The sequence below is a fragment of the Phoca vitulina genome, unplaced genomic scaffold (genome assembly GCF_004348235.1).
Source record: "Phoca vitulina isolate PV1807 unplaced genomic scaffold, GSC_HSeal_1.0 scaffold1, whole genome shotgun sequence".
NCBI lineage: Eukaryota > Metazoa > Chordata > Mammalia > Carnivora > Phocidae > Phoca > Phoca vitulina.
In genome coordinates this window covers 13,223,115-13,250,749 of record NW_022589704.1, presented here as the reverse complement: position 1 = coordinate 13,250,749, position 27,635 = coordinate 13,223,115, and the positions used below count along the sequence as shown (strand labels likewise).

Below are 27,635 nucleotides of genomic sequence, written 5' to 3'. Positions count from 1 at the left end.
GCAAAGTTTAGAAAGAGAAGTGCAAAAATCCTAGAGACAAGAAGGTTGCCTATTGTTACAAAAAAAAAAAAGTCATATACTCTCAATTCAATTAGATGGTTTCCATTGCAGCTCCAGTCAGCAATTTATCATACTGACTATATCTACTTTGCAAATACTGCCTTGTAAGCATCTGGAAACATTTGGCCAAAGGCTCAGAAAAGCACCTAAGCCATTGACATTTTGTGTGAGTCCCTAATATTACTGGAAATGTGCTATTGCTTTAGACCATAGGCAAATAGCACCATGACAACCTGGAAGTTGGGGGTTGGTGTCCAATTTATGATGCTACTCCATTAACATAAACTATGCCCATTTTACCCATTTGGGGAAGGGAGAGAGTGGAGAAAAACTTACTACAAAGTAATCTGCTTTCTGAGAAAAAAGCAATCAGTGTCTTTGTAGTCACTTCAACAAGCTCTCGTGGTTTTAACTCTAACATTTCCCATTTTGGGCAGAACAGCTGCATTTTGATGAAAGTGAGAATAAGAAAATGAGTCTGACCATTTGTGGGGTTGAGGGTAGGATTTTAAGCATAATCAAAGTGAAATGATAAGGTTTATTTTTGACACATTATCAGAAAAACAATTTTGACATGGTTTACACAGGTTACGAATTATAACCAGGCAATCTTGTCTGTTGATTTGATCCTATGTGAAGTCAGCAAATTTTAGAAATTAATTTGCATACATATTTTACATATGTATATGAAGCCTGATTATTTAAATACTTATATTTTCACAATGTGTTTTCAAATTGGTCTGAGTACATGCAGAAAATGTAAGAGCTCTTTTTCCTCCCCCTGAACAACAACAACAAAATAGTTAAAATTGCCTTGGGAAACTTATCCGGATGAGTTGATTCTGCTGGACAAAACAGAATTCTCTATCTTGGAGAAGATGCAATGACTGGAGTGGGAGGGAAAATCAAGTTTTAATAGCTCAAATTCTAATAACTTCCTCACAGCACTGAGACAGGTGTGGTGTGAAAACCTCAGAAATAACTAAGGAGGGGGGGCTTGGAAAACTTTCCCATATGCAAATGAAATGAAATACATAAATGTGAAATGAAGGCAAAATGCCTAGTCTTCCTACCAGGATATTTATTCCCTTGTATGTATTTTGTTTTTCCCAATCAAAACAAATAGAATTATAATAATAACACAAGATAAACATTACATGATGCTAACTATAACATTATCTTATAGGGTTAACTGTGACCTAAAATTTAAGAAGCTTCTTAACTTCAAGAACTGGGGAGCAATTCTCTCCCAAACAGTTGCTTTTTCTTCCTCCATCACTCAGGAGATATGGAAAATATCTGGATTAAGGGAGTTTTCACAACTTTAAGTCTTGGAAAACCAAAGTTTTAGATGGAGAACAGTTCCATTTCAGGAATTCTGAATAAACAGTTTAAGAAGAGATAAAAGAATGGGCCCCCACAAGGGCCAGTGGGCTAATTAATTCAGATGACACCAATATACTAGAACCCTGCTTTTGGTAAATGGTGGCCAGTGATCCATTAGAAGGCTCTGCCTGATAAGTCAGTGTACACACCCACCTGAGCCAGTCCTCGTGGAGCTAGAGTGACTGATGTCACAATGCATGAAATTACACTAAAAGAGGAATTTGTTCTGAATTTTAAGAAAAGAGAAATACTTTAACTTGGATAAGAAGATGGCATGCTTAATTTTTATCTGACCCTTTCTGTATGTCTTTTCTTCAACAACAGCCTGTAATTAATTAAATACCTTCTATACTATGGAGAACCCAATCTTGACACCAGTTAGTGCCACATTAAATATCTTCTGGTAAATTGAGGTTACAAAAATTTTATTCCTAATTTACAAGATAAATCTACATAAATGTATGTTCTTAAAGTTTTGCATACACTTAATTCTCAAAAATGTGCTCCATTTTTTTTTTTTTTTTTTTTTTTTTTGGCTTTAACATTGAAAGTCATGTAGTGTCTCAGCTTCTTGGGTTCCTTGGATGCAAGTAGTGGCTACAGAAAGAGAAAAAAATGAAGTGGATTTTTGTGTTTCTATGGATTCTATTTGGATACCTTTGTATATGTGATAAATAGTTTTATTTCAGTGGAAACATTGTAAAGAAATGTAATGCTATTTTCAGCTCTAGGCTCAGAATGGGTAAGTGATGGTTTTACACAAAAGAAAATAAAGACATGGTTAATTCAATACAAAGTTAAATGCTTAATGTTTTAAATATGGACCTCAATCTCACCAGTTTAAATTTGTTCATCTTAGCTGAGTAGAATGAAATTTTAGAAAGTGTCACAATATTATATAAAATAGTCTTTGTGAAGGGTGTGGTCTATAGGAAATAAGTAACAAGAGTGAAAGAATAAAATAAAGATGAGCAATTAACTATCCAGTTGTGTTTAAGCCAACATCTGTAGCTTTTATTACAATGGTAATGATTTTAAATACAATAATCCAAAAATCAAACAAAAGGAGGGTTTTATGAATGCACAATACAGCAGTAGAAGAAAAGCGTAAAGTGAAGATGTGAAGCTATCTGATTTGTATGGGGATTCTGATCTCGGTCATTTTAAGTGCTTTCCCAGGACAGTCCTGACACAGATTTTCAATATTAGCCACAACTTCCAAGAAAAAAGAACACACATACAAATCTTGCACTATTTGAGTCCATGCCATGCATTCTTATTAAGACCTATCTACCTTGTAGATGAAGACCAAGGATGTCAGCTTTCACCCAATGCTCCGGGGGTGAGGGGGCTAAAATATTTAATTTGTTAGGAGCAAAAATGGCTTCAGACACATACTAATTCAAATAAAGGGGATAACTGGAGAAATGTACAATCAAAAGCTCCCTTCAACCTCACTCACTTTGTTGTCACAAATGTACCATGCAATCATTTGAGGTCTAATAACAATTTCTTACTTATTACAGTAGGGCTAAAGATGCTACCTAAAGGAGAAGGGCTCTTTTGCTTCTTAACTAAGGTCTTCCTAAGATGTCAACATTAGGAATTAGGTGCTCAAGACAAGCTTTTACAAAATACTTGCGTACAGGATTGTTGTTCAAGGGCCAGAAATGAACTTGATTTAATACCCAGCAGTCAAAACAAAGCCAAGTTTTTAATGGTATAGAGCATACCTTATTCAATATCTATCTTAGCCATAACTATAAATTTCTGAAAGACAGATTTATGATCATACCTGACTGTGGGTTCTCACTACATAGAAATTGTAGCTGTTGTAATAAGATAGACACTTCACATCAAGTTCACTTTTCTTTAGTGAGGCCTCACCTTCCTTTAGTGAGGAGTGAATGAATAAATCAGTTCATTCAGAGTTCAGTTGGCTTAGAAACATCCTTTGCCTTGGAAGGGTAGAGTCTGAGTGTTTGAGCTTCATGGTTCTTATGTGCCAATTCCTTTATTTTCTAGGTGTAGAAAATGGGGCAGAATGGATAAATGATCTGTCTGCATGCATTTGGTTAGGGGGCAAGTCTATGAATGCCTTCCATGCCTCCATTTACACATCTGTGACTAAGAACATTGAACTGCACTAAACATTCTATTCACTTATGTTCCAAAGTAAAAATGTGTTTATCAAGGAGTGATTACTAAACATAATCTTGGCCATGGTTAAGAATTGTGAAAAGTATCTAATAACAATGTTATTGACTAGTGATTATGCTGACATTTCTTGAATATGAATTTTCTAACCAAACTTCCAACAGTGTAAGGAGGTAAGTATCATTCCAACCACCGTTGCAAAAACACGGAAACTAAAGCTTAGAGGGGTTCATTAAATTGCACAAAGTCAGAGACCGAGGGGTGCTTTCATTGGGATTTTCAGTCTGTACTGCTAAAGTTCTCAGTTACATTCTTTAGGACTGCCTAACTGCCCTCTGCCCTGCCCCCCATTACAAACTATCTTTTACATGTGGACAAGAGAGCCGAAAAGTGTGATGCTTGAACATTGGTAGGGTCCAAGTCCATTGTTTATGTTTATTTTTGAAGGCTAGGTATAATTGTTGAAAAATGTTCTTTTATCATCCTCAAAAATTGGTGACCATAAATCACGACGAACTAATGAAACCCACGACTGCCACCTGAATCAGTGCCCTTGTCACACTGCATTGCAATTTTTTATTTATCATGCTTATACACTGCAATGTGATTGTCTAGAAGGACACAGCTTTGCCTCATCAGTGCCTCGTTCATAAGAGCTGCTCAAGAAATACTTGAATGGGGTGCTTGGGTGGCTCAGTCAGTTAAGCGTCTGCCTTCGGCTCAGGTCATGATCCCAGAGTTCTGGGATCGAGTCCTGCATTGGGCTCCTTGCTCAGTGGGGAGTCTGCATCTCCCTCTGCCTATCACTCCCCCTGCTTGTGCTCTCTCTGTCTCTCTCAAATAAATAAAATCTTAAAAAAAAAACAAATAATAAATGAACAATCGTAGAATCAAATCCTTCCCTAGAACTAGATGACAATCATGCTCGCATTCATCCAATTTCATTATCTGGAAGTTTTACTAGATTTTATGGTTGATTTTCATCCCTTAAATTTTCATCTCAACTTTTTAAAAAATCTCATAGTACAACTTTCCATAGTATAAATATTTTATGATATTATTGTTTAATATTGTCTCGGAATAAACACAATTTAAACTCCAGCCAATTTGAAAGACCACTTAGAGAGATAATTAATTTTCAGAAGTAACCAATTAACCTTGTTAATATTTGGAATATATAAACTGTATAAAGGATGTCTGTTGTCATTTGGATGGAAAGAAAATTTAAAGGAAGAAACACAAATTTTGGGGTAATGCTTTCACAATGGGATATATACAGCTTAGCTCAAGGGCAAAGTGGGAGTGTTCATCTTCCACCTTGAGGCATTATCTCTGGAATCCTTGTAATACTGACTTGGCTCACTTAACTATGGTAGAATTAATTGCCATAAAGTTATACAGATCTTTTTTTTTTTTTTTATCCAGGTACACCTAGTGCTGAAGTCTATAGTAGAAATGAATTCTCAATAATGGTAATGCTTCAGCTTTCTGAGAATCATGTTCCTATATTTTTTTCCTGAAAATTGCAGTCATTTGTTGCAGTAATTTCTTATTTCTATGTATGTCCACTACTTGAGCATCTAAACTCATGGACTGATATTACAATACAATTCAATTATGCTAGATAGTTGGAATTAAAAGATCATTTCATTTGCCAACCCATTATGACTTAAAACAAAACCAAACATAATAAAACTTAACATAACAAAAAAGAAATCATGAGTCAACAAACAACTCCTATCCTCTATTTTCAACAATTTCTTACAGATTGGAGAATAAATATTTAAATTCAGAGTGGGACTCAAATAACATATGAATTGACTGGCAGCTGAAATGCTAATAAACTCCGATAAGAAATAAAGTTTCCATAGCTACCATCCAGGTAGGGAATATGATTTTACTTGTAAAAAAATCAAAATGAAAATTATTTGTAATGGCAAAAATGAAAACCTAGGATGTCTACATTAGATAGTTGGGCTGATATTTTAAAAGTGTCTTTCTGAGCCTTTTAAAGGAAATAAAAGATGTAAATATAATTTATAATTTTAAATGGCCAACTTTTTTTCTTGTTAATTGATTTTGCTTTTGATTTTTCAATCTGACTCAATTATACCAGTTTCCTATACAACAGTGAAGATGCAGTTGAGGACAGGAAGTCTTATTAAGCTAGATGGGTAAAATACTCAACTTGTAGGCAATTAATTAATTAAATTTCAGTTCTTTTTTTGATTGATTAAAGCACCATTTCTCTATCCCCTGGCTTCATTGATTTCTATGATTCATTGGATACTTCTACTTCTAAGCATCCTGATTTTCATAGCCTGTTGGTTATTCATCACCCATCTATCTATACACATAGACACATTTGACATTACCGTTGCTGCCATTCTTCTACATGTACTTTTATAATGGTAATATTAGCTAATATTATTATATGCTTATTATTGTTAAACTCTATGCTAAATTCTTTATACCATCACTTCTCTAAATCGTTATATCAACAGGAGGTAGAAGCTATTATTCCATCATTTTGTAGGTGAGTGGAATATGTATTGGTTGAAAGTCCTATGTTTTGTTGTTTTGATTTGATTTTGGTTTTTCGGTAATCTGTTCTATGGTCTGGGTTTTTAAACCTTCATATAGCAGTGAAAATTGTAGTTGTCACGGCTTGAATTACCAGACTGGTGAAGATTAATATGATCTTGGTGACCTATGATATTTGAATCATAGTAGGAATCCATGATGGAGCACCATTTTGGAAAATAATGTTGGGTCAAAAAGGGATTATTTCCAAAACAAATTATATTAAAAAGGTGTATTTCCTTGAGTACTGCTTATATTTTGCACAAATGGTTTAGGTTTGTAGATCTTAATTTATTTATTTATTTATTTATTTATTTTTTTTAAAGATTTTATTTATTTATTTGAGAGAGAGAGAATGAGAGAGAGCACAGGAGAGGGGGGAGGGTCAGAGGGAGAAGCAGACTCCCTGCTGAGCAGGGAGCCCGATGCGGGACTCGATCCAGGGACTCCAGGATCATGACCTGAGCCGAAGGCAGTCGCTTAACCAACTGAGCCACCCAGGCGCCCTGTAGATCTTAATTTAAAATTATAAGGAAAACACACACAATAAGAAAATTCTTTCCAAATAATTATATCATTTTATTTCAGATTGAGCAAAGAAGTCTTTATGGCAATTAGGAATAAATGAAGCTTGGATCTGATATATCTTACTGATACAAGAACACATTTTTGAGAAACAAAACCATGACGCTAAATACATAAACCAAACATTGATGTTGGCACACTGTATTTGTATGCTCACATTACCTATCACTGTGAGAGATTTGGCCTTTGATGTGCTAATTTTGTTGGTTTGAGGAGTGTTTGCTACTCAGGCAACATTCATTTAATATTTACTTCAAATACTCTTGATGGTTTGTAGTTTCTAATGAGGCATTTTCTCCAAATAGATTCTACCATAATCATTGGAGCTTTTTGGTCTGACGAGATACTAGGGTGAGTAAACAGCACCTTGTTTTTTATCTTCACCTTTGATAAAGGTAAAATGTGTTCTCATCCTACAGGAAGTGTTCCTTTTTACATGATACCCTCCAAGATGATGAGTTCTAATCCTGAGGAAGACCCTTTGGACACATTTCTCCAATATATTGAGGATATGGGGATGAAGGCCTACGATGGCTTGGTTATTCAGAATGCATCAGACATTGCTCGAGAGAATGACCGCTTGAGGAATGAAACCAACCTGGCCTACTTGAAGGAGAAGAATGAAAAACGCCGAAGACAAGAAGAAGCAATAAAACGGTAAATATAAATAAAAGTATTCTGAGTCTTGGGTACACAAGGAAATCGGTGAGTTCTGCAAAGGCTGTGATGTTGTCACCTGGTCAGGAAGGATGTTTACCACAGTTAGGCTTGATGAGACGAAGTGAAATTGGCACCTCAACTACAACAGAAATACAATTCTTCTGACTCACAGGACTCTCGCATTAGCTAACAAAAGTTATTTACTGGTGTGTTGTGCATATGGAGGTACAGCTGGGACTGGGAAAGAATTCAGTTTTCTTTAATAAAAACTCATACCAAACAACCTCTTGATAAAAGCCCAAGGGAACACATAAGCACTTTCATAGTCAATGTTTGATGAAAATCCCCACCTTATTTAATGATCTTTGTTTATAGTTCTTACTTTATAATAGTCATCTTCTTAGATTATAAAAAGACTCATCGATAATTAGAATTATATGAGCCTCTGAAGGCAGGGGGAACCCTCACCGTGTGCTCTCTGTGCAGAGTTTTATGACTATTACATATCTTGTCTGGTACCAAGTGCCCCAGGTTTATTGAAATGAAATGACTTTTATGCTACAAAACCTACAGCTACAAGCAAATAAGTGCCAGATTACAGCTTCCAAACTGAGGCTAAATTTCCTGGGGCAATGAAACCCAAAGAAAGATATACATCTTTTGATTTCCCAAAGAATGTCATAGTGTTTCCGGCGTGTGTATGTGTGTGTGCATGCTCAATAGGAGTATAGGGAGAGGCATATTGTGTTATACAAAGTCTTATTTTTTCAATAAGGTCTATTTACCAAGTGCAAAGATTCAGAATTTAGAAAATTAATTCATATCAATTAGCTGGATACTGAATAATATTAGTTAAGCTATTTTGATAGTTGGTGGATTTTTTCATTTAATCCGACATTAATACTTTGCTTACTCTCTGTGAACATTATGATATTAGGGAAATTATTATTTTAAGATGAACTATTTATTCTTATAATGAAACTAGATAAGGAGGCACTACTTTAATCGTTTAATGGTATATAACTTTATATGAGAGGTTTGGGAGAGAGAGAGAGATTTAGAAACCAAAAAGAGAAATGTTACGGAGGATTATTTTTGAAACAGGGTAATCTTTTTATTTTGGACTATTAAAATGGAAATCCATGCATTACCAGGTATAAAAATGTTTGCAAAATTACATACTTGATAAATGTTGCCACAATTGTGTATATTTAAGTCAATGTGTTGTTGGGGATTATGTAATTTTTTATTTCTACCCAATTTTAGTTGTTATCACCAATTTCCTTCTAGGATACACTAAATGTCCTTTCTTCAGGACAATTTTTCCCCCGGGAATTAATTCTGATGGACTTATGTATGTATGCAAGCATTTTGCTTTTATGAAAATGAGTTTTCTAAAATTCATTACAAAAAAGGATAACCCACATGTCTTCTAAAACAGCTTCACATCTAAAATGAAAGTTTTCCTGATCTTGACATTAAAACTCAATAATTCATTCTTTTCTTTAACCTTAAGTATAGAATTATTTGAAGTAGTTGCATTAGATTTTACAGAATACTAAAGCGTGCTTATCACTGTACTACTAACTTCTGTGTTCCATCAACAACCTTTAGAAGGGTTCTATCTAAAGATATTAAGACAGTGGACTTATCTTCAAATTGAATTCTGACTCCACCCTGAAGTAAGGATCAGGCAGAGAGACTTAATCCAGGTCATAAGGAATGACACCGATCCACGTGAGATAGGTAGGGCACCTCACACCTGAGGTCAAGATGATTCAAGACCACTGGCAAACAATGTATTCAGTATGCACTATGGTTGCTGATGGCCAAACTACAGTGTAAGTTTCATGAGAATGATCCTATTTTTCCATACAGTTCTTCAAACAGGATCTAAAGTAGATCTATCGTTCAATAAACATTTGCTGTTAAATGTATTAACTAATTGGAGAAATACATCTTAAAATTTTGCTAAGTGCCAGGCAATGTTCCAGACCTTGATGAGACAGCAATGAACAGAACAAAGTTCTTGATATAAGGAAGCTACATTCTGAGGGAAGGGTGAAGAGGAGACAACACTAAATGTAATTATATATAAATAAATATATAACAGGTGATAAAACAAAGCTTGGTAAAGGAGATAAAAACAGAGCCCAGGGAAGGCCCCTTAAATGATGTTTGAGACATTGGAAAAGTGCTGCCAATAATGTGAGGTGTATGGCTATCGGCAGGAAGAGAACTCTAGGTAGAGGGAATAGCAAGTTCGATGTGTTCCAAGTAGAGGACAAGGTGTCACACAGTGACCAAGGCAAGGATTGGGGGGATGTAATTCTAGACTGGTAGAAGGCCACCAGGTAATGTAGACCTTTATAAGCTCTTGTGTTTTATTCTGAAGAAGAAAACAAAATTCACTGAAGATTTTTGGGCAGAGGTGTGACCTGCGTTAACTGAACATCTTCCCAGGGTTACTCTTGCTTCTGTGTTGAATAGATGGATTGGGCATGGCTAAATGTAGGAAGTCCAGAGAGAAAGCCTTTGCAGTAATTCAGGTGAGAGATGATGGTGGCTTGGACTAGGGTGGTAATAGTAAACGTGGCATAAAATGATCAAATTATGGGCACCATCCAAATTTTCTAATTGATGAGATGTAGGAGTTGAGTAAGAGAAAAAAAAAACTGAAGATGGCTTTCAACTTTGTCTTGCTGTTGTTTTGTTTGCATGTGTGCATGTGTGTGTTTTGCTTTGTCTTTTGCCTGAAACACAAGAAGAATGAATGCTTTGTCTTTTGCCTAAATGAAATGGCAAAGACTAGAAGAGAAGAAGTTTGAGTTAACTGTTAAAGGAATAAAAGCTCAGCTTTGGTATCCCAATTTTGTGAGCCCTTTTGGATGTCCAAGTAGAGAATCCTGGATAGATAGTTGGGTCCGGGATTTATGGTAAGATCAAAGCTAGAGACATAAATATGAGGGTCATCATAGTCTATAGATTTCAAGGCATGAGCCTAGTTGAATATACCTAGAATATAAAATTAGAGAGGGTTGGGAGAAGCATCCCTGACTGTTCCCTGGGGCACCTGACTGCTTACATGATAGGAACAATAGAAGAATCCAGGAAGAACAGCCATAAGAGAGGGGAAGAACCATGAAAGAAGGTGATGTCTCAGAGTGAAGTGAGAAAAGTGATTAAAGAAGATAGATTTTACTGATGGATCAGCCATGTTGAAACCTGAGAATTGACGCCTCTTACCACATTGGTGTTATTGACAAGAACAGTTTTGGTGAAGGGCTAGGGACAAAATCCAGTGAGATTATATTCATGAGAGAGTGGGAAGAAAGGAACTGAAGCAAAATATAGAGAACCATTTTGAGGGCTTTGAGGCTAAAAAAATTAAAAAATATGGAGAGTAGTTGTAGTGGAAACTGGGGTCTTTGGTACTTTGTTTTTCTATATTTTTCCTTTAAGAAGAGAGAAAACTAGCTTATTTAAAATGCTGATATGAATGATTACAAAAGAAAGGGAAATGTTAATGGCTTAAGAGCAAGAAGGAAAAATTACTGTGATTATGCACTTGAGTAGGTGGGAAGGGTTAAGATCTCAGGCATCTTAGGAAAAAGCATAGACTGCCCAGCCATCGTAGGAGAAAAGATGGCCCAGGGTATGGATGTCTGAATGAGACTGAATGAATGACTAACCCTGAAGGACAAAGTCCTGAACCTGGTTCATTGTATCCCAAGCACCATTGTATTACTGCTTCCATAGCTTTTCATGTGTTAGGATTTGAAGATGTGGTATGTGTCTCTCTATTTGGTAACTCTACACATTCTTTCCCACACCCACTCCTCCAAATATTTTTCTGGAATCCTAATTTAAAGTGTAAAAATCTTTGGAAGAGACAAAATACTAGCAAAACCTCCTAAATTATTGAGACTTCTAGATGTCTTTCTTTTCCAAAAGCATGGCCCATGTACAACATGAGGACATATAGGTCTCTGGATATTGTTGGAGGGGGTGGGATTTGAGAGAGAAACATCAATGGAGCCAAAAATGCGATGATCAGATAGGAGGAGGGGTCCAAAAGCCTCACACGACTCTGTGCCAGGGCTGGCTGTGGGTTTCTTATGTTATCCTCTCTCAGTGTCCATCGTAATATCCAAATTCAACTTTATTTTGTTCATATGGTGACTGGTATTTTGGGATTCTAACAATTGAAAACATAATGATCTTTTATTTTCTTCTCACAGTACATTTTTGGAATTACTTCAATCTTCTTAATAGAAAATATATTTTTAATATTTTTGAAAACCCCCTAGCAAGATTCCAGTCACGTAAGCATTTCGGGGTTTCAGGGTTGGCAACAGAAGCAGAATACTCACATCTAAATTTAACACATATTTTAATATTTTTAACATGTAATTTATGTCCAGTTGTAAACAAATTCTACATGACATTAATGAACATAGCTTAATCAATTAAAATTCTTTAACATGTCTGCTGAATACCTTCTTTATGCTATGATTTAATATATGGGATATAAATGCTGAAAATCTAAAGATGGGCCATGTTTGACCTTGAAAAGGCATTGATGATAATTCTCTGTGAAATATGCCAGTTGCAATTTCAGAAATGTGCAGACTGCCAAGGATTGCTTAAAAAATGGAAATAGGATTTCATATGATTGACCTTCTGGATCACATATGTGCCGAAATGCCTTTTGTGCTGAAGCTGGGAGGCTTAAAACACTGAGCTCTCAGAAAAAGAATATCCTCATCACTTTCTCAGTGTTGTAAGTCACTTAGGCTTTCTGAGTCCAATTCCTTATTTTTAAACTAACTTGAGCCCCCTGTCACTCCTAACTTTCTGGTATCTTCACTTCCATTTCTCAAATGGGATTTTACTGAAAAGGCTTATTGTGGGAAAAATTCTAAATAAATAAAAAAAGTGATCCTGTTAGTGCTTTTTTTTTTTTTAACAGCCCCAAATAACATTTGATGAGAAAGAATGGGAGAGAAAGACCAAAAAGGAGAAAAGTTAATGGAGAATGAAAAAATTATTTCAGTAGCTCATCGTTTCTGCTATTTTAATTCCTAATGGTTTTGTGCAGGCACTGTTAAATGAGATTTACTTTTTATTAAAAAGCCTGTAAGAAAACAAACACTCAAAACTTACAGCTTCCAGCAAGTGAGCTCCCTTGATGTGGGTTACAAAACTCTGGTTTATCATGTGTGGGGGTGAGAAGCGATGTTTAAGAAACAGGGATGATGGGGATGTGAACCACTGATGCAGCACAGGACTAGACATTAAGAAGGAGGCAATTGACCAAAGAGAACAGAATCTGGCCACAGACAAGTTGTAAAGGCAGGGCCTGTGTGTACCTGTGAACATAAGGCCAGTTTTAGAAGCTCACTATGTATAGGTAAAGCCTTGTTTAGGATTCACTGAGGAGGAGGGGCGATCAAAAGAGCATCTGGTATATCAAGACCACATTGAGGCTTGAGCCTTCCTTTCAAGTGAATTTTTCTCTCTGGATTCTGGAACTTGTCCCGGCTCTATCTCCTTATACTATTAGCCACAGAATTTTGAAAACAATATAGGCAACGTCCCTTCAATAAAAAGCAACAAGAAAATATGTTCCCAGTACATGATTTTCTGAGTATGTTTTCTATTATCCGACCCGGTTGGATTTTTTTCCCCCTAATGAAACAAATGTTACATTAGTGAAATTCTCCCAAACATTGCAAGTCTGGAAGACAGCTCTCCACTACAGCAAAGTGGTTCTGTCACAAAGGACTACTTAGGCTGATTAGGAACATCTCTGTTCCCTGTGGATGTCCTCAAGGGATCTATATGAGGTTATATTTCCTCTTTAAAAGTGACAGTCAGAAATGGAATTAGATTACTTACAGCTCCTTTAAAAAAATACATGCAATTGCATATTAGTATGTATACTTGGAAGTTATTTATATTTGAAGGTTTCAGTATTTCCGTTAGTCAAAGAGAAACAAAGGACCACTAAATATCCTTTAGACCATGGAGGAAAAAAAAAAAAAAATAAAAATAAAAGAAGTATTTGCTTTTCCTTTTCTAAAACATTGCTACCTAAAAAGCAAATGGTTCTAATACCAGGGTTTTGAATTGGTTAATATTTTAAATGATTAGCCAAGACATAATTACGCAGAGAACTCTTATTAGAGAAATGTTAACAGTTACATAAATCCTCTCTAGATAGTTATGGCTTCTGAAGTCATACTCATGATTTGTGACAAGGCTATATGGAAATAGAGAGCATTTGCTGAAGTGCATTTTCGTGAGTGATCTATCCATTTGGTGCCGTATGAATACCTACTTTGGTCATGAATAGATAATCTCATTGGGTTTGTTTTAATTGGAGGCATGTAGAAAAATGAAATACGCTCTTTGTATATCAAAACAGATGTTGAAGCATCATTGCTCAGGTGAACTGAAGACAGTTAAATGAACAGGGTTCAGAAACATAACTGTGTCAGCTTTTAAAAATATTCTACAGCTAGTCTTAAAATATTTAGAAATACTCTATAGCTAGTATAGGAATACTCTACAATTAGCGAAAGCTCCTATGCTTAGAGCCTAGGAAACAAACTCAAAAAGCCCTCAACCATAATCCTATCTAGAATGAAATTCAAATCTGCAGCATGTCAGGGTCTTGCTGGACTGCATCAGCTGATCTGATCTGATGTGAATTTCTGACCTAATTTTGCTGTAGGACTCAGTGCTCAGGCAGAGAAAACAAGGTTAATGTGTTGATAAGGGGGTGAGATTAAACAGCAGACAGTATCTTAATAACCCTCTCTAATTTCAGCTTCCTCTTGTGTTTGTGATTAATTCCAATCACTTTTGTATTAATCATTTCAGGGGACCTCAAGCTGCTTTGCTTGTTTTTATGTTAAAATTATGCATCCAGATTTTCTTTTTTTTTTTCAAAGATAAACAAGATATCCAGATATTGGAGTAATTTTGGTTAAACATCAAGTATATGGGGAAATTTTTATTCACAGAACCATACAATTAGAAGACAGAATTCAGTAATTCACCTTGTCCACCCCTCACTGGCTGCTCTTTATTGAGCCAGAAGCCAAATCTACAAGGCTGATCCTAAATAAATTGATTTATTGAAAGTGTTCCATTTTTTTTTCCAGTGCTGGTGGGGAAAGTTAATATTAATGAGTTTATATCCAGGGACACCACTTATGCTCATTAATATCAACTTTCCCCACTTAGCCTAAGGATACCACATTGGTCCATTCTGGCCCTTGTGCCCGTTCACTTTGCAAATCAAAGTGGTGTCTGTCCTTCTGGCCTGCCATTTTCAGGAAGGGTCACCACAGTCCTAATATGATTAATACAAACATTAGTAGCATTCATCTATTTACAATTTACACTGCATCCATATTTGTAATGAAGACAGTTTTAAGTTTTTCATTCAGTCACCTGCCGAGACAGATTAGAAGCCACAGAAGGCTCATTAGAAGCCATAAAGGCTCATTTAGGATAAGCCTCCTTCTCCTCCTCACTTACCTTCTTGGGAGCTATTTATACTTGCGGTTGTTTCAACTTGAATTAGATTCCGGACCTAGCCCTGACTTTAGATTTTAAGAATCTCTGTATCTGTTCCATATCTGAAATAAATAGACAGATGTTGGCAAGAGGAGGGGCTTCCACAACAACCCCGTATGGGCCAGTCAGTCAGCATGAGGATTAAGCTCTTCTAATGCTGAGGAAATAGCAGCAAAGAGTAGACCTTCCAAACGTCCAAACCTATGGCCACCTGAATGATTGAAAAGACACCCTTTGGAAAATTTCAGGTAATCTTTCTTTTAAAAGGAGTGTTAAATATTTAGAGATGGTTATAGATTAATTAGGCAATAGCTTTCAGTCCAGGGCTGTTTTTTATACTCTTCCGGCTCTCGGAGGATTGTCTCAATCTTTAACTAAACATGTCCTTTGTAAAATGTTCAAAAACCCAGATAAGGGAAAGGAATTATTACAGAGCAAGGCTATGAGTCAGAGGATTTTTTAGCTACTAAAAATGCAATATGGCTTAGAGAACATGTCTAATGTAGCAAATGAAACTGCTAGAGACTGAACATGTTGATGAAATAGCTCCAAGGCTCTGTCCAACTTTGACTTAGCCTGAAAAAAAACTTCATTATAAATTTATAGGTCACCTTGAAATTGATTTTGATCATGAATTGATAGAAGGAATATCAAGCCCCCCTCCCAAAATGGATCTTTGCCCCAAACATATGTCTCTAGTTAAAAGTTATTCTCAATAACACTCATATTTGGAAATACATGACAAAATATTCATGTCCATCCTAGAATATGAATATAACTAGCCTGCCAGGAAGCAGAGGGGGGAAAAAAAAAAGCAAACTTCATTTTTTTTTAAGAAAAGCACTTTCAATAAGATATACAAGGAAAATGCTTTAAAAATAAAGAGACCAGCATTTAAAATCCATTATTTTAATTAGTAAATTGCATTTTAGTCTTTGATTTGAGGCTAAGTATACCACTCAGCATAACGTGATGTTTGAATAAGAAATGAGGTTGTTCAGCAATGAAGAGCATTACCAAGGAGACGTCTTAATTTCCTATTAGGCTGATGTTTATGGGTGTTGTTTAGCTATTTCGTTTCTACATGAATTTTTTTGGTAAGCATTTATTGAACATCTATTTCATGGCAGGCATTGTTCTAGGTTTTTGGGATAAAGCAGCAAAGTAGTAAAAATGTTTGCCTTTGTGGGATTTACAATCTTGTGGGGGTGGGAAGAGGGAGACAGACAATAAGCAAGTAAAGTATAGAGTAAGTTAAAATGTGATGAGTTGTATGAAGAAAAGTAAATCAGGGCATTGGAGGTCAGGGGTCTGGGGATAAGGCAATTTTACACAGATTGGTCAGGGAAAGGCTCACAGAGCATGTCACATTTGAGGGGAAAAAGCTGTGTTCCAGGATGAGGAAACACCCAGAGAAAGATGTCCTAGGTGGGAGCCTTTCTGGCACGTTGGAGGAACGGACCGAAGGTGAGTGTGACCAGAACTGGGCAAGTGAGGTCAGAAGGAATGGTTTTGGATCTCGACAGGACATGGAGGTCACTGTCAGAGCTCTGTCTTTTACTCAAATGAGGTAAGATGAGAAATCATAGTGTTTTGAGAGGAAGAATGCCGGCCCTATCTGACTTCTGTGATTAAAACGAGGGTCATGCTGGCGGCTATGTGGAGAAGCGAGGGAAGAAGCTGGAGCATCAATTGGGAAGCTACAAAAACAATTATGAGGAGGGAAGATGTTGGTGTGGACCAGAGTCCATGGACAGGGGAAGATACGGTGGAATTCAAGATACACCGTGAAAGTAGAGTTGATGGAATTTGGTGACAGATTCCATGTGGGGTTGAGAGCGATGTAAAACCATGGTATTCCTATTAACTAGGATGGAAGGGGAACAGACGAAGGGTTTGGGTGAGAAAGATTTTGGACGTACTAAGTTTGATATGTTTATTAAGCTTCCAACGATTTGTTGATTTTTGTAACAATTAATGTTTCCTTTTTGATAATTTGTAGGTGAGAGATTGCATAATTTTATAGAAGTTTGAAATACTTTTATAAAACTCTAAAAGTTAGACAGACACTGAAACATTTAAGTTTGAGGAGAGGTTTTTTTTTAAGTGTTTATTTGGAGGAGAGCAAGCACAGTACATGAACCACAGCAAATGAACAACTGCCTGGAGGTCTGTCCATTGTGCAGTTAGTGGAGTTAGTGATCTTGATTCTGAGAGCAACATGATCCACACTCTCAGATACTTTCCAGTTTAGGGCAGAGATAACAGCCCTAGTCCTATAATCTAAGAAGGGAGATAAAAGGCAGGTAGGTGTAGGCCTGCTGAATACTTGATAATTTTGAAGAGAAAAAAATGCTCCGAGGATGGGTTGATTCAATTATTAGCATTGGTAATATCCACTTAGGACCTTTTTACAATGGTAGAGACATAGGTAATTAGTTTGTTAATTGACGCACATTAGGAACTTTTTCTGTTCTTGGGTATGACAATAAACCAGTAGATGATTATCCCATTGTAAAAAGACAATTTGGAGTAACACTGTGTTGGGGGGTAGGGTACAAGGGAGCATAACCGAGTGGTGGAAAAATCCTAGGGCACAGACAAAGGTGGGATGAGTAACTTTCTTTCCCGGCTTTAGTGAGACCCATAAAAAGTCCCTTAATTCTTTCTTTTTTTTTTTTTAAAGATTATATTTATTTATTTGACAGAGAGAGACACAGCAAGAGAGGGAACACAAGCAGGGGAGAGTGGGAGAGGGAGAAGCAGGCTTCCCGCTGAGCAGGGAGCCCGATGCTGCGGGGGCTGGACCCCAGGACCCTGGGATCATGACCTGAGCCGAAGGCAGACGCTTACGAACTGAGCCACCCAGGCGCCCCAAAGTCCCTTAATTCTTAAGGTTAAGTTTATTCATTTGGTAATTAGAAATAACAATATTCACTTTTTTGCATTGTTCAGAGAAATAAAGATAGAACACACGTGGAGTAGCCAACACATTGTTGCTGCTTAGAACTGGTAATTGTTATTGTTGTTAGAATTAGTATTATCATTACTATTACTGCTTTTACCTTCATCATTATCACCTTCATCTTCATCACATAATGTGGTTATATTAATCATGACGTATGGCATCATGTCCAAAATGGTTCTGCTTCCATTTAGGGTAGAAACCAACAGAGGGAAAGAAACAAGATTGTTAGCTTTGAACATTTGCAAATGACAAGCATACTCAGGCCCCCAAATGTGAATTTCCTACTTTATCATTCTGTTTCATCCTCTTGATGTACACATATTTTTGTTTTTTCTCTTAAAATTGTTAACGTTACATGAGGGCTGAAAGAATTTTAGCATACAAATAGATTCAAAAGGTTGCAATAACTGGTAATTTTAGTTTTAATTATTAAACTGGCTTCTAAGAGCAGAGAAGCTGTCCCTTGTAGTAGGTTTTGAAACATTTGTAAATCAAATTGCTTTGAACTCACTTTGGTGTGCTGACAATGGATTTCCCAAGGGAATAGTAAATAAACTTGTATAGCATGTTATTTTTTAAATGTAATTCACTACTGAACTTCCAGATGTTTTCAGGGAACTACCCTCAAACTTTTTCCTCTTGACAAAGGAGCTACTACAATTTTACTCTTTTCATGGAAATGCATGCTTTCTGTAAAACTACCATAACTTTTAGGTTAAAGGTAAATGGTAAAAGAAATAATGAATCATGAAGATAAAATGACAACTACTTGATATCTACAAGAGCTACATTCTAAAATGTTTTTTTGTTCCTTTTGTTTTTGTTGTTGTTGTTAAGAAAAATGCTCCCTGCCGAGTGATTTCTCTTCTGGAGAACAATGTTACTTTCAAGGTTGCATGTAAATGATGCTAAAAGGTTTCAGCTTCTTATTGGTTTGAGGATTCTGGGGAAGGTTAGCCCAACAATAGCGTTTAACTGCCCTTTGCACGGAGAAAGAGCTCTTCTTTCTTGCTAGTAGATGCAGTAATTGTAACTCTCTGTTCTCTCCAGCTCTTTTTGAAGAGAACCAGAATTGCATGGAGAAACTTGAGCCTTTAAGAATTTTCCTACAGGGATTCTTGACCCCCTGGGATGCTTGTTGTACATTGTCACATATAATTTTTTAAATGCCTGTTCTAATTCACAACTGAAATAGTATTTGTTTTGAGGAGAAATGACAAACAGGACTGGAAATGACTTGTCAAACAAGTTATATTATAGATCATTTTTAAGGAAATGTTGTTTTTCCAGCAGCTAGTATTTTATTTTATTTTGGGAAGAGATGTCATTTTGTGATTAACAAAAAATGAACAGTAATGGAGAAATGTTTTTAAAAAAGTGATGGGGAGATATCTTTATAGTGATCAGAGTACCTGTAAAATCTCTCAGGAGAAAGGGGATGGCTTCCTTTTTTATCCTCCCTTCATACCAGGTATGAAATTATGTAGCAGGGTAAGGTTGATCATGGGGAAACTAGAATCTGAAGTAATATACCCTTAGTTTGCCTCTAAAGTGTTTTAGAAAAAACTCATTGCAATTAATCTAATTTATTCTCTTCTGCTTACTAGCCTCTGGATAATGAAACAAAGGGTTAAGAAATGGGTAGCTTATGAGTTTTCTCTAGTTTTTATTGAGCTCTGTTTGAACCCCAAAACCTCAGCAACTCCCAACCCTTAGCAGATCAATACAAATATCATATTTTATTTAGGAAGAAATTCCATGTGCTTTAAAACCCCCGTTAGTGCAGATGCATTCATTTCTAGAAATCAGTTCTTTGAAATATCAAATTTATTCTCAGATTCTGTTTTTCCATATGATTTTCTTTCTTCTTAGGATTTTGATTTATTTCCTTAGTTCCTGTGTTTTATAATACATTTCAATTCTAATCTGGTCTGTATATGTGTATATGTGTGTGTACTATGTTCAGTTTGTGCACAATTATTTAAAAAGCCTAGGTATTTCAAATAAAAATAGGAGAAACAGTTTCAAAACATGGTACATGGTTCAACAGATTAAATGGGATAAAGAGAGGTGGGGGAGGGGCAGAAAATGACTGCCCAGTAAAAGCCTTTTTAGCAAATCATGCTGAATCTCATTAATAAAGAATACGTCCACTAAAGCTGTACAATCAATCTGCCATGTGCATTAGTGATGTCTAGTCCAATTCAGGTAGATAAATTGTTCCCTAAATGTTGGTCGGCTGCCACTCAAATCACAATACCAATAATACGTGCCATGCTGAATTTCTACTGACTCATGATGAATTTTTTTCGCAGGGTTAGACTAGACTAAACAGGTGAAGGAGAATGATGGCTATCTGAATGAACACCACCACCTACAGCAAAAAAGGACAGATAACTAGAGAGAAGCAATAGACAACTACATTTTGAACCCATTTACCAAAAATAAACCGGCAGGGAGTAATCCAAATAAGCCCCGTTGCCAAAAGTGTCAGCTAAAAATACAACCAGAAAAGGATAGTCAATACAGTTTGCAAAGTCAGATTGGGGCATTACTGTAGCACAGAGATATCCGTCATGGGAAAACAGGCACAAGACAAGGAGGATAAAAGGGAAGGGAAAAAGGAGTAACTAAATACTTCCATGATTATTTTAATTACAGCATCTTAGTCTGGGCTCCACCCATGAACAATTCTATTTAATGATAACATCCATGACTTATATCCTTCCCCATGGCTCGCTATCAGAAGCCTTCATTATTATCAACAGATACTTTTTAAAGACGCAATATAGTATGTCCTCCTGAGGTTCTTTGGTTTGAGTCGACACCGCATAATTATTCTGAAGAAGTCCATTGGCTTCGTATACAGCCTGAAAATAAAAACACCTGCCTTCAAACCTACAGTGGAAGGGAAAGCATTCTACAACTTCTTACGAGATTAAAAGTCTCTGAGGAGATACCGTGCGTGGAAGGGAGCATTTTGAAACGAGGTAGAAATCCTAAGCCCGAGCTGTTGTATGATTGCATTAAAGTGGAGGAATGAAAGATTAGGATGGTATTGGGTTTTAGGGAGGAATGCCGCTTGTGGATTTGTCATGAATGCTGTGACCCTATCTGCCCAAGCCTTTCCATTTCAATGTGACTTAGAATTCTAAAAGGAAGTCAGCTTCCACAGTCCTCCGTGTAAGTTGCCTTCAGCAAAGAACCTCTACCTTTAATTTAACACAATTGGCAATCTTGGTTTGAGACAGACTGTGATTTAGTTAACATGAAAACAGAATGACCTCTGTCACCCCAGAGTTGAATGAGAAACTCAGTTCAGGTTTGATGGCATGTGTGAGCTATTGGAAGGTAAGCTGGGGAAAAAAACCGAAATGGCCTCAGTGAACGTGTGGAGGACTGGAAAAATCCTTCATATCCTAGCCTGATTTTCTCCTAGACAAATGTATGCATGTTTATTTTTTAATGATGTGCTTTAATAATGTATGCATGTTGTATGACCTCAGTCACACAGATGAAACCCCATTTTAATGAACAGGCTCAAAACGATCAACCTGATGCAATAAAACTATTTCCATGTGCCGGATTTGTTAGTTCCTTTTGAAAGCGTGCTTGGGGGCTGGGGTGCAGAGGGAGAAAGAGAACGTTAAGCAGGCTCCATGTCCAGCATGGGCCAGAGGTGGGGCTTGATCTCACAACCCTGAAATCATGACCTGAGCCGAACTCAAGAGTCGGATGCTTAACTGACTGAGCCACCCAGGCACCCCGTTAGTTCCTGATAAGGATACAATGTATTCTGCAACGTATTCATACAAGAAGCAGTATGTAGTAGATACACCTGCTGCTTTCAACACCTTGAACAGTCAAATGCATTTAAGATCAGACCTGATATATCTCAAAATCAACATTTTGTTCCATTTTTGTTTGCGTTCGTGTCTGAACTTTGGAGAAAAAGAGAGTTTCCTTCCCCCCTTTCAAATTCATTAGGATAAGCTGAAGAAATGACCTAAGAAAATATTACTTTGTATTAAAAAGTGATAGGGAGACAATGAATTAATTAAAGTTTTCATCAAATTATTTTTCTTTTCAAGTATAAGTACTTCAGACTAATCAAACATCCCATTTGTACACTTTCCCTAAATGTTCTCAGCCTCAATTTGTATTATTCAAACCCTAATTATAATTTCTGAGCAAAGCAAATAACCACATAAATAACACAACCCAGACTCATATAGACTGTAGGAAGAGTCTTCTGTTGTACATGGCTTATAAATTAGCATAAGAAGTTTTTAAATTTTTGAATAATGACCTTTGAGACCTAGAGTTATGCTTGCCTGGTATTTTATTAGAAACACAGAATAAATATAAAATGAGGCAAAAAAGAGGGAATTATAGTTTGAGGGAATTCTAAAGCCCTCAGGTTTGACTTTTATGGTTTAGACAGGTAAATATAAATAATTGCATTGACTACCAAAGCACTAATGATATTTATACTGCATATATTTAAATGTGGTCAGGTCAGGATGTGGTCTTCCTAAAACCAAAGCATTAAATAGAAATAAATTAGATATAAAGTAAGGACAAAAATGAAAAGGGAGAGTAGAGGTCAACAAAATTTTAGCCAGGTCGCTGAAATGCCAGACTTTGTTTCCTTCTTCTTCAGTCTCTCAATTTATAAGTAAGTTTGCAAAATGCTTAGGAGTAATCATTAAAAGAATCACTACAGTTTTTAATAAAGTAAACCAAAAACAATTGGAAGCTATTTCCATCATACGAAAAGTTGCATGTCTAAACTGGCACTTAATTGCTACAGTAATATTGCTTTTCTAGAAACCAGACTTTTGGAAATTTCAACAATAGAAATCCATTATCTTCAAGGAGAAAACTTTCATAAAAAGGAGACAGAAACTTACGAGGTGCCTGGCAAGTTCATGTGAATGGAGTGGCCATGTCGCTTCCACTGTGGAGTCAATGAAGCACAACCACAACACAGCCAGGGAGCAGGTGCATTCGTGCTAATGCATGTCTGCCAAATGGTTTATTTCAAACTAGTCAGTTTGGCATATCAGAATTTTTACTTCTATTTTAGTTGTTTTCTTGTCTGCGAATATGTGTGCATGTGAAGGTGTGTGCTTCATCTACTGATGTTTTGATGGATTATACACAGAGCATTTCTCAGCAGGAATTTATCCAACAAGCAAGGGCACTTTAGTTATTAAATTGAGGTCTCATGTTAGAGGCCATTAAGCAAATTATTTAGTGCATTCTGCTTTAGAAGCAAGGGCACAAGTACAGTATTTTATAACTGGTTAATTTCATGCTGCAATTAAATTCTTGACACACAGTTGGAATGGCAAACTTAATGTGAGAAAATTAAAGAGGGTTTCTATTGTCAAGTTTCTGTTTGAAAATGGACTTTTAAAAAGAGTTCTTTCTAATACATTTAAGAATCTGCATCTTTTGCCCTTTGGTAGGATGGAAACTACCTGTTATGTAGAGAATAATCTGAGCAGAACTAAGTTTTGGGGCTTTAGATTTTTTTTTTTTTTTTAGATTTTATACAACCAGTAGCAGTTGTATTATAATCTATTTTAGCAGACACCTTAATGAAGGCAATTTTTGATAATAAAATTGGACTAAATCAATATACATGTTATATAAATGTCTAATTTTCAATTTGATGACTAGGTTAAGGGAAAGTGGAATTATTTGTGTGTGTGTAAGAGAGAGAGAGCGAGAGAGAAGGAGAGGATATTAAAGGGTAAACTCAAGTTTATATTCATTACAGAGGGAAACATACAGATAAATAAAAAGAGATAATTTGTCAAGAATAAATTTCTTGATAATTAGAATCAAAAGAAAACTGTAATGTCTTCTGGAAAATTACTTCCATATTATATTTATCTCTTGGGTTTTTTTTTTCTTCTACTTACTTAGTGTTTTCATCTGAATCCATTGTATAGTGTAGCAGTTAACAGTGTAATCTACAGTGTCAGACTTCCTTCCAGGTCATATTTTGTCCCTAACTTCTTCTGGCTGTGTGATCATGGACAAGTTATTCAAACTCTCTGGGCTGCAGTTCTCTCTGGGATAATGAGGCAGAGATAATAATAGTACTTATAGCTTAGGACATTATGAAAGAAATCAATAACAGTAGGCACGTGAAGGGCTTAAAAGAGAACTCACAGTAAGCACTAACTGAGTGTTAACTTTGTTCACTAAAATATGCAAACACAAGGCAAGGGCTTTGCTTTGCTTAGTACTGCATTTTTAGCACCTAGAACAATAGATGCTCAATAAGTATATTTGAATGATTTATTGAATGATCGATTGATACTATGAGATCTTACTCATGAATTAATAGGAAGTTAACAATATAATGTCATTTGAGGGGATGCTAATTTAACCCTTACCCTGTGAAAATACCTCCTTTGATATAACCAATACCATAAATCTCAAAATTATAAAATTATTCTTTTGCCTTCCATGTTGGTTCATTCTTTATAAGGTAAGTGAAGAGAGAACACATTAGTATAGTCATACTAGTATTAACTGAATGATTTATTACATCCATTCCGATAAAAGGTTAGTAAGCATTGTCCTTTTAAGGGGATACCCAAGTGAAAGGCAAAGAGATGTGAATTGAATGTGGGAATAAGCTGGTAACAAACCCCTATTTTACAATTTTTCTCAGATTTAGATTAATATGTAATGTCATCCAGCAGGAAAGTGGGTATCTTGGAGTCATATAACAAATCATTGCTGAATTTAAAAGAGAAGCAAGACTAGTTTCCTGGTATAACTGACCTAAATTATCTCATTTAGTTTAGATTTTAGATAGAAAACAGTTGGGCAATAAAATGTGGAATCTTGGGATTAAAAATTTAAAAACCTGCTAAAGATCTTGAAACAGAAAGATTGCCTCTCATCCCTAAGATTCTCTCCACAAAACTCCAAAAAAGGCAGATGAATGTTAAGGAATACCCAGACTGTCAGCATTTTTAGTGTCGCCCAGATAATCATCATTCAGTAATTAACACCTAGGAAACTGCTAACAAATGGATCATTTTTTATACAATACTAATGGGCTACAAATAATGGCACTCCATCAAACTGCGTAATTTTAGTCAAATTTATTTATCCTCAAAGCATCTTAGTGTCCTCATCCATGAAAGTCACAATCATAATGCCCACCTTGCCAGATGGTAGTAAGGGTTCAATGGAATGTCAGTTATTTCTAGAGGGGCCACTACTCTCCAACTATAGAAGACGTGGGGTTCCTCCTCAAGTTTTGCCTCTGCTCATGCTTGTATATTTCACACCATTCGTGACCTTGTGTCTTGGGTGAGTATCTATGATTGTTTCAAGACTAAGCTCAAGCATCATCTCTCTGAAACCTTCTCTTGTCTTCACAGACATTGGTTGTTTCCTCTTATTTGCCCTAAAGCACTTATAATTCTATTCTAACCTTTAATGCATCTTCTATAATGATATCTATATGTAAAATTAAAAGTGAGTAAAAAATGGCTATACCAGGGGCACCGGGGTGGCTCAGTCGGTTAAGCGGCTGCCTTCGGCACGGGTCACGATCCCAGGGTCCTGGGATCGAGCCCCATGTCGGGCTCCCTGCTCAGCGGGGAGCCTGCTTCTTCCTCTCCCTCTGACCCTCCCCTCGCTTGTGTGCTCTCTCCCTCTCTCTCAAATAAAAAAAAAAAATTAAAAAAGAAAATACTCTGGCACAGAATGGCATTCAAACAAATGAAAGTCTAGCAACCTGGAATATTTGTAAAGTGATGTAGACCTTTGCTGGACCGTCTCAAAGAATAGCCAAAGGGTTGTTTCATTCAGGAAACCAATGACTCTGCTTCTCACCTATCAACTGCTAATAGGTCCCATACCATGCAACTCAGGTTCTCCTCTTTCCACGCTCTTCTCTGACTTTAAACTCTTAATTGCATAGATTAGCTAACTCTCAGGATTTGGGGGATCTGGCAGGAAAGCAAGAGAAGTTGATTTCTCCTCCTTCATTCTTAGTGCAGTACCTGAACTCTGCACAAGAGAGCAAGTCTCTGGGCTGGGATGTAGCATTCTTCTTCCTTGGGAAGTGAAGAAAAGAACAAAGTTCACAATCATTTATAATTTAAAATCTTCATTTTTGTCCTATCGATAGTTGCTTGTTTCTTTCTCTTCAGTATTAGATTGATTCCTTCTCAATATAGGTATCAAGATGGAGCTTGGAGTAATAAATTGGAGTTCTGAACATAATTTGGCAGCTCTTTTTCTTCTTGAGAACCTCCTCCCTTTACCTGTACTTTCCCACTCAGGTACCCTTTAGTCTACATTTTTAGGTACTTGTTATGTGGACCATAAACTCACAGTGGCAACTACTCAATTTTGCTATTGTAGCATGAAAGCAACTTGACAATACTTAAACCATGAGCATTATGGTATTCCAATAAAACTTTATTTTTTAAAGATTTATTTATTTATTTGGGAGAGAGAGAGCATGAGTGGGGAGGAGGGGCAGAGGGAGAGAATCTCAGGCAGACTCCCCACTGACTGTGGGGCCTGATGAAGGTCTCAGTCTCACAACCCATGAGATCATGACCTGAGCTGAAACCAAGAGTTGGATGCTCAACCGACTGAGCCACTCAGGCACCCCCAATAAAACTTTATTTACAGAAACATGGAGAGGGACAGATTTGGCCTATGGGCCATAGTTTTCCAAATCTTGTTATTTTGTCCATTGGTTTTTGTTGACCTGATTGTCACCTTCTTGGCCAGTTCTTCGGAAGGGAATTTCACTGGTATTCTGCCCTCCCCAAACATGTGACTTGAAAGCATCAAGAAATGGAAATTAGAACTGTACTTTCTGTGGAGTTCTTTAGCTGGATTATTGATCCAGATGCAAACTAAAACTTCAATAGAACTTTGAGAGAGTTTTTGAAATTCTAGAATAGCTGGTTTTCAAGAATGTGCCTAACGTAAGCAATAAAGATGTAAATAATTTTAAAGAGGTGACAATAGCAGCTGACATTGATTTAGTGCTTATCTCATACCAGGTCCTCTGTATTTTTTACATGTTATGTCCACTTAATCCAGATTATATTCCCATGAGTTAGATCCTATCATTTGCTCCATTTTATAGATGAAGAGGCTGAGTCACAGAGACTAGGAAATTTCCCAAGATCACATGGTGAGTGACAGAATTGGGGTAGAGCTCAGCTGTATCTGACTTCAAATAACAATTCTGAAAAAGAAGAGAATAAGGAGGGTCGGAAATTATGCATTATCCTGTGCATGGGATTTAGAGATGAGAAATGATTCTCCCATCAGTTGCTTCTACTTGAGCCAATCTGGCAGGTCACCTGGGCAATGCCAGCTGGATTCCAAATCCATCATCCGTCTGCTAAGCTTGCCTTTTACATGGTGATACTGTGGAGAGTCAAGAGCACCTCTGAGCACTCAAGAGGGACCATGAAGTCTCCAAAGCCATTATCTAGTTCTCAGGGCACCCTTTACACAAATTTCAACACACCTGGAATTTCTTGCAATGTCTGTGACATTTTGAAGAACAACGAAAGGAATCCTTTTCTCTTGAAATGAACATAATCAAGTAGCTAAAGATTCCTCTATAATATAAGCC

General features: G+C 36.5%; 1 protein-coding gene across 5 annotated transcripts in view; it reads left to right on the top strand.

Annotated features, from left to right (window-relative positions):
• The window catches only part of NYAP2 (neuronal tyrosine-phosphorylated phosphoinositide-3-kinase adaptor 2), a 260,781-nt gene that overhangs the window by 2,514 nt on the left and 230,632 nt on the right, over window positions 1–27,635 (top strand). For 4 of the 5 annotated variants that reach the window (XM_032401087.1, XM_032401071.1, XM_032401094.1 and 1 more), the window contains one exon: window positions 7,191–7,428. In XM_032401087.1, coding sequence (XP_032256978.1) covers window positions 7,208–7,428 — 221 coding nt within the window. In that variant the 5' untranslated portion in view covers window positions 7,191–7,207. Of the gene's footprint in view, window positions 1–5,370; window positions 5,486–7,190; window positions 7,429–27,635 lie in introns of all 5 variants that reach the window. The other variant, XM_032401080.1, reaches the window with a different exon arrangement.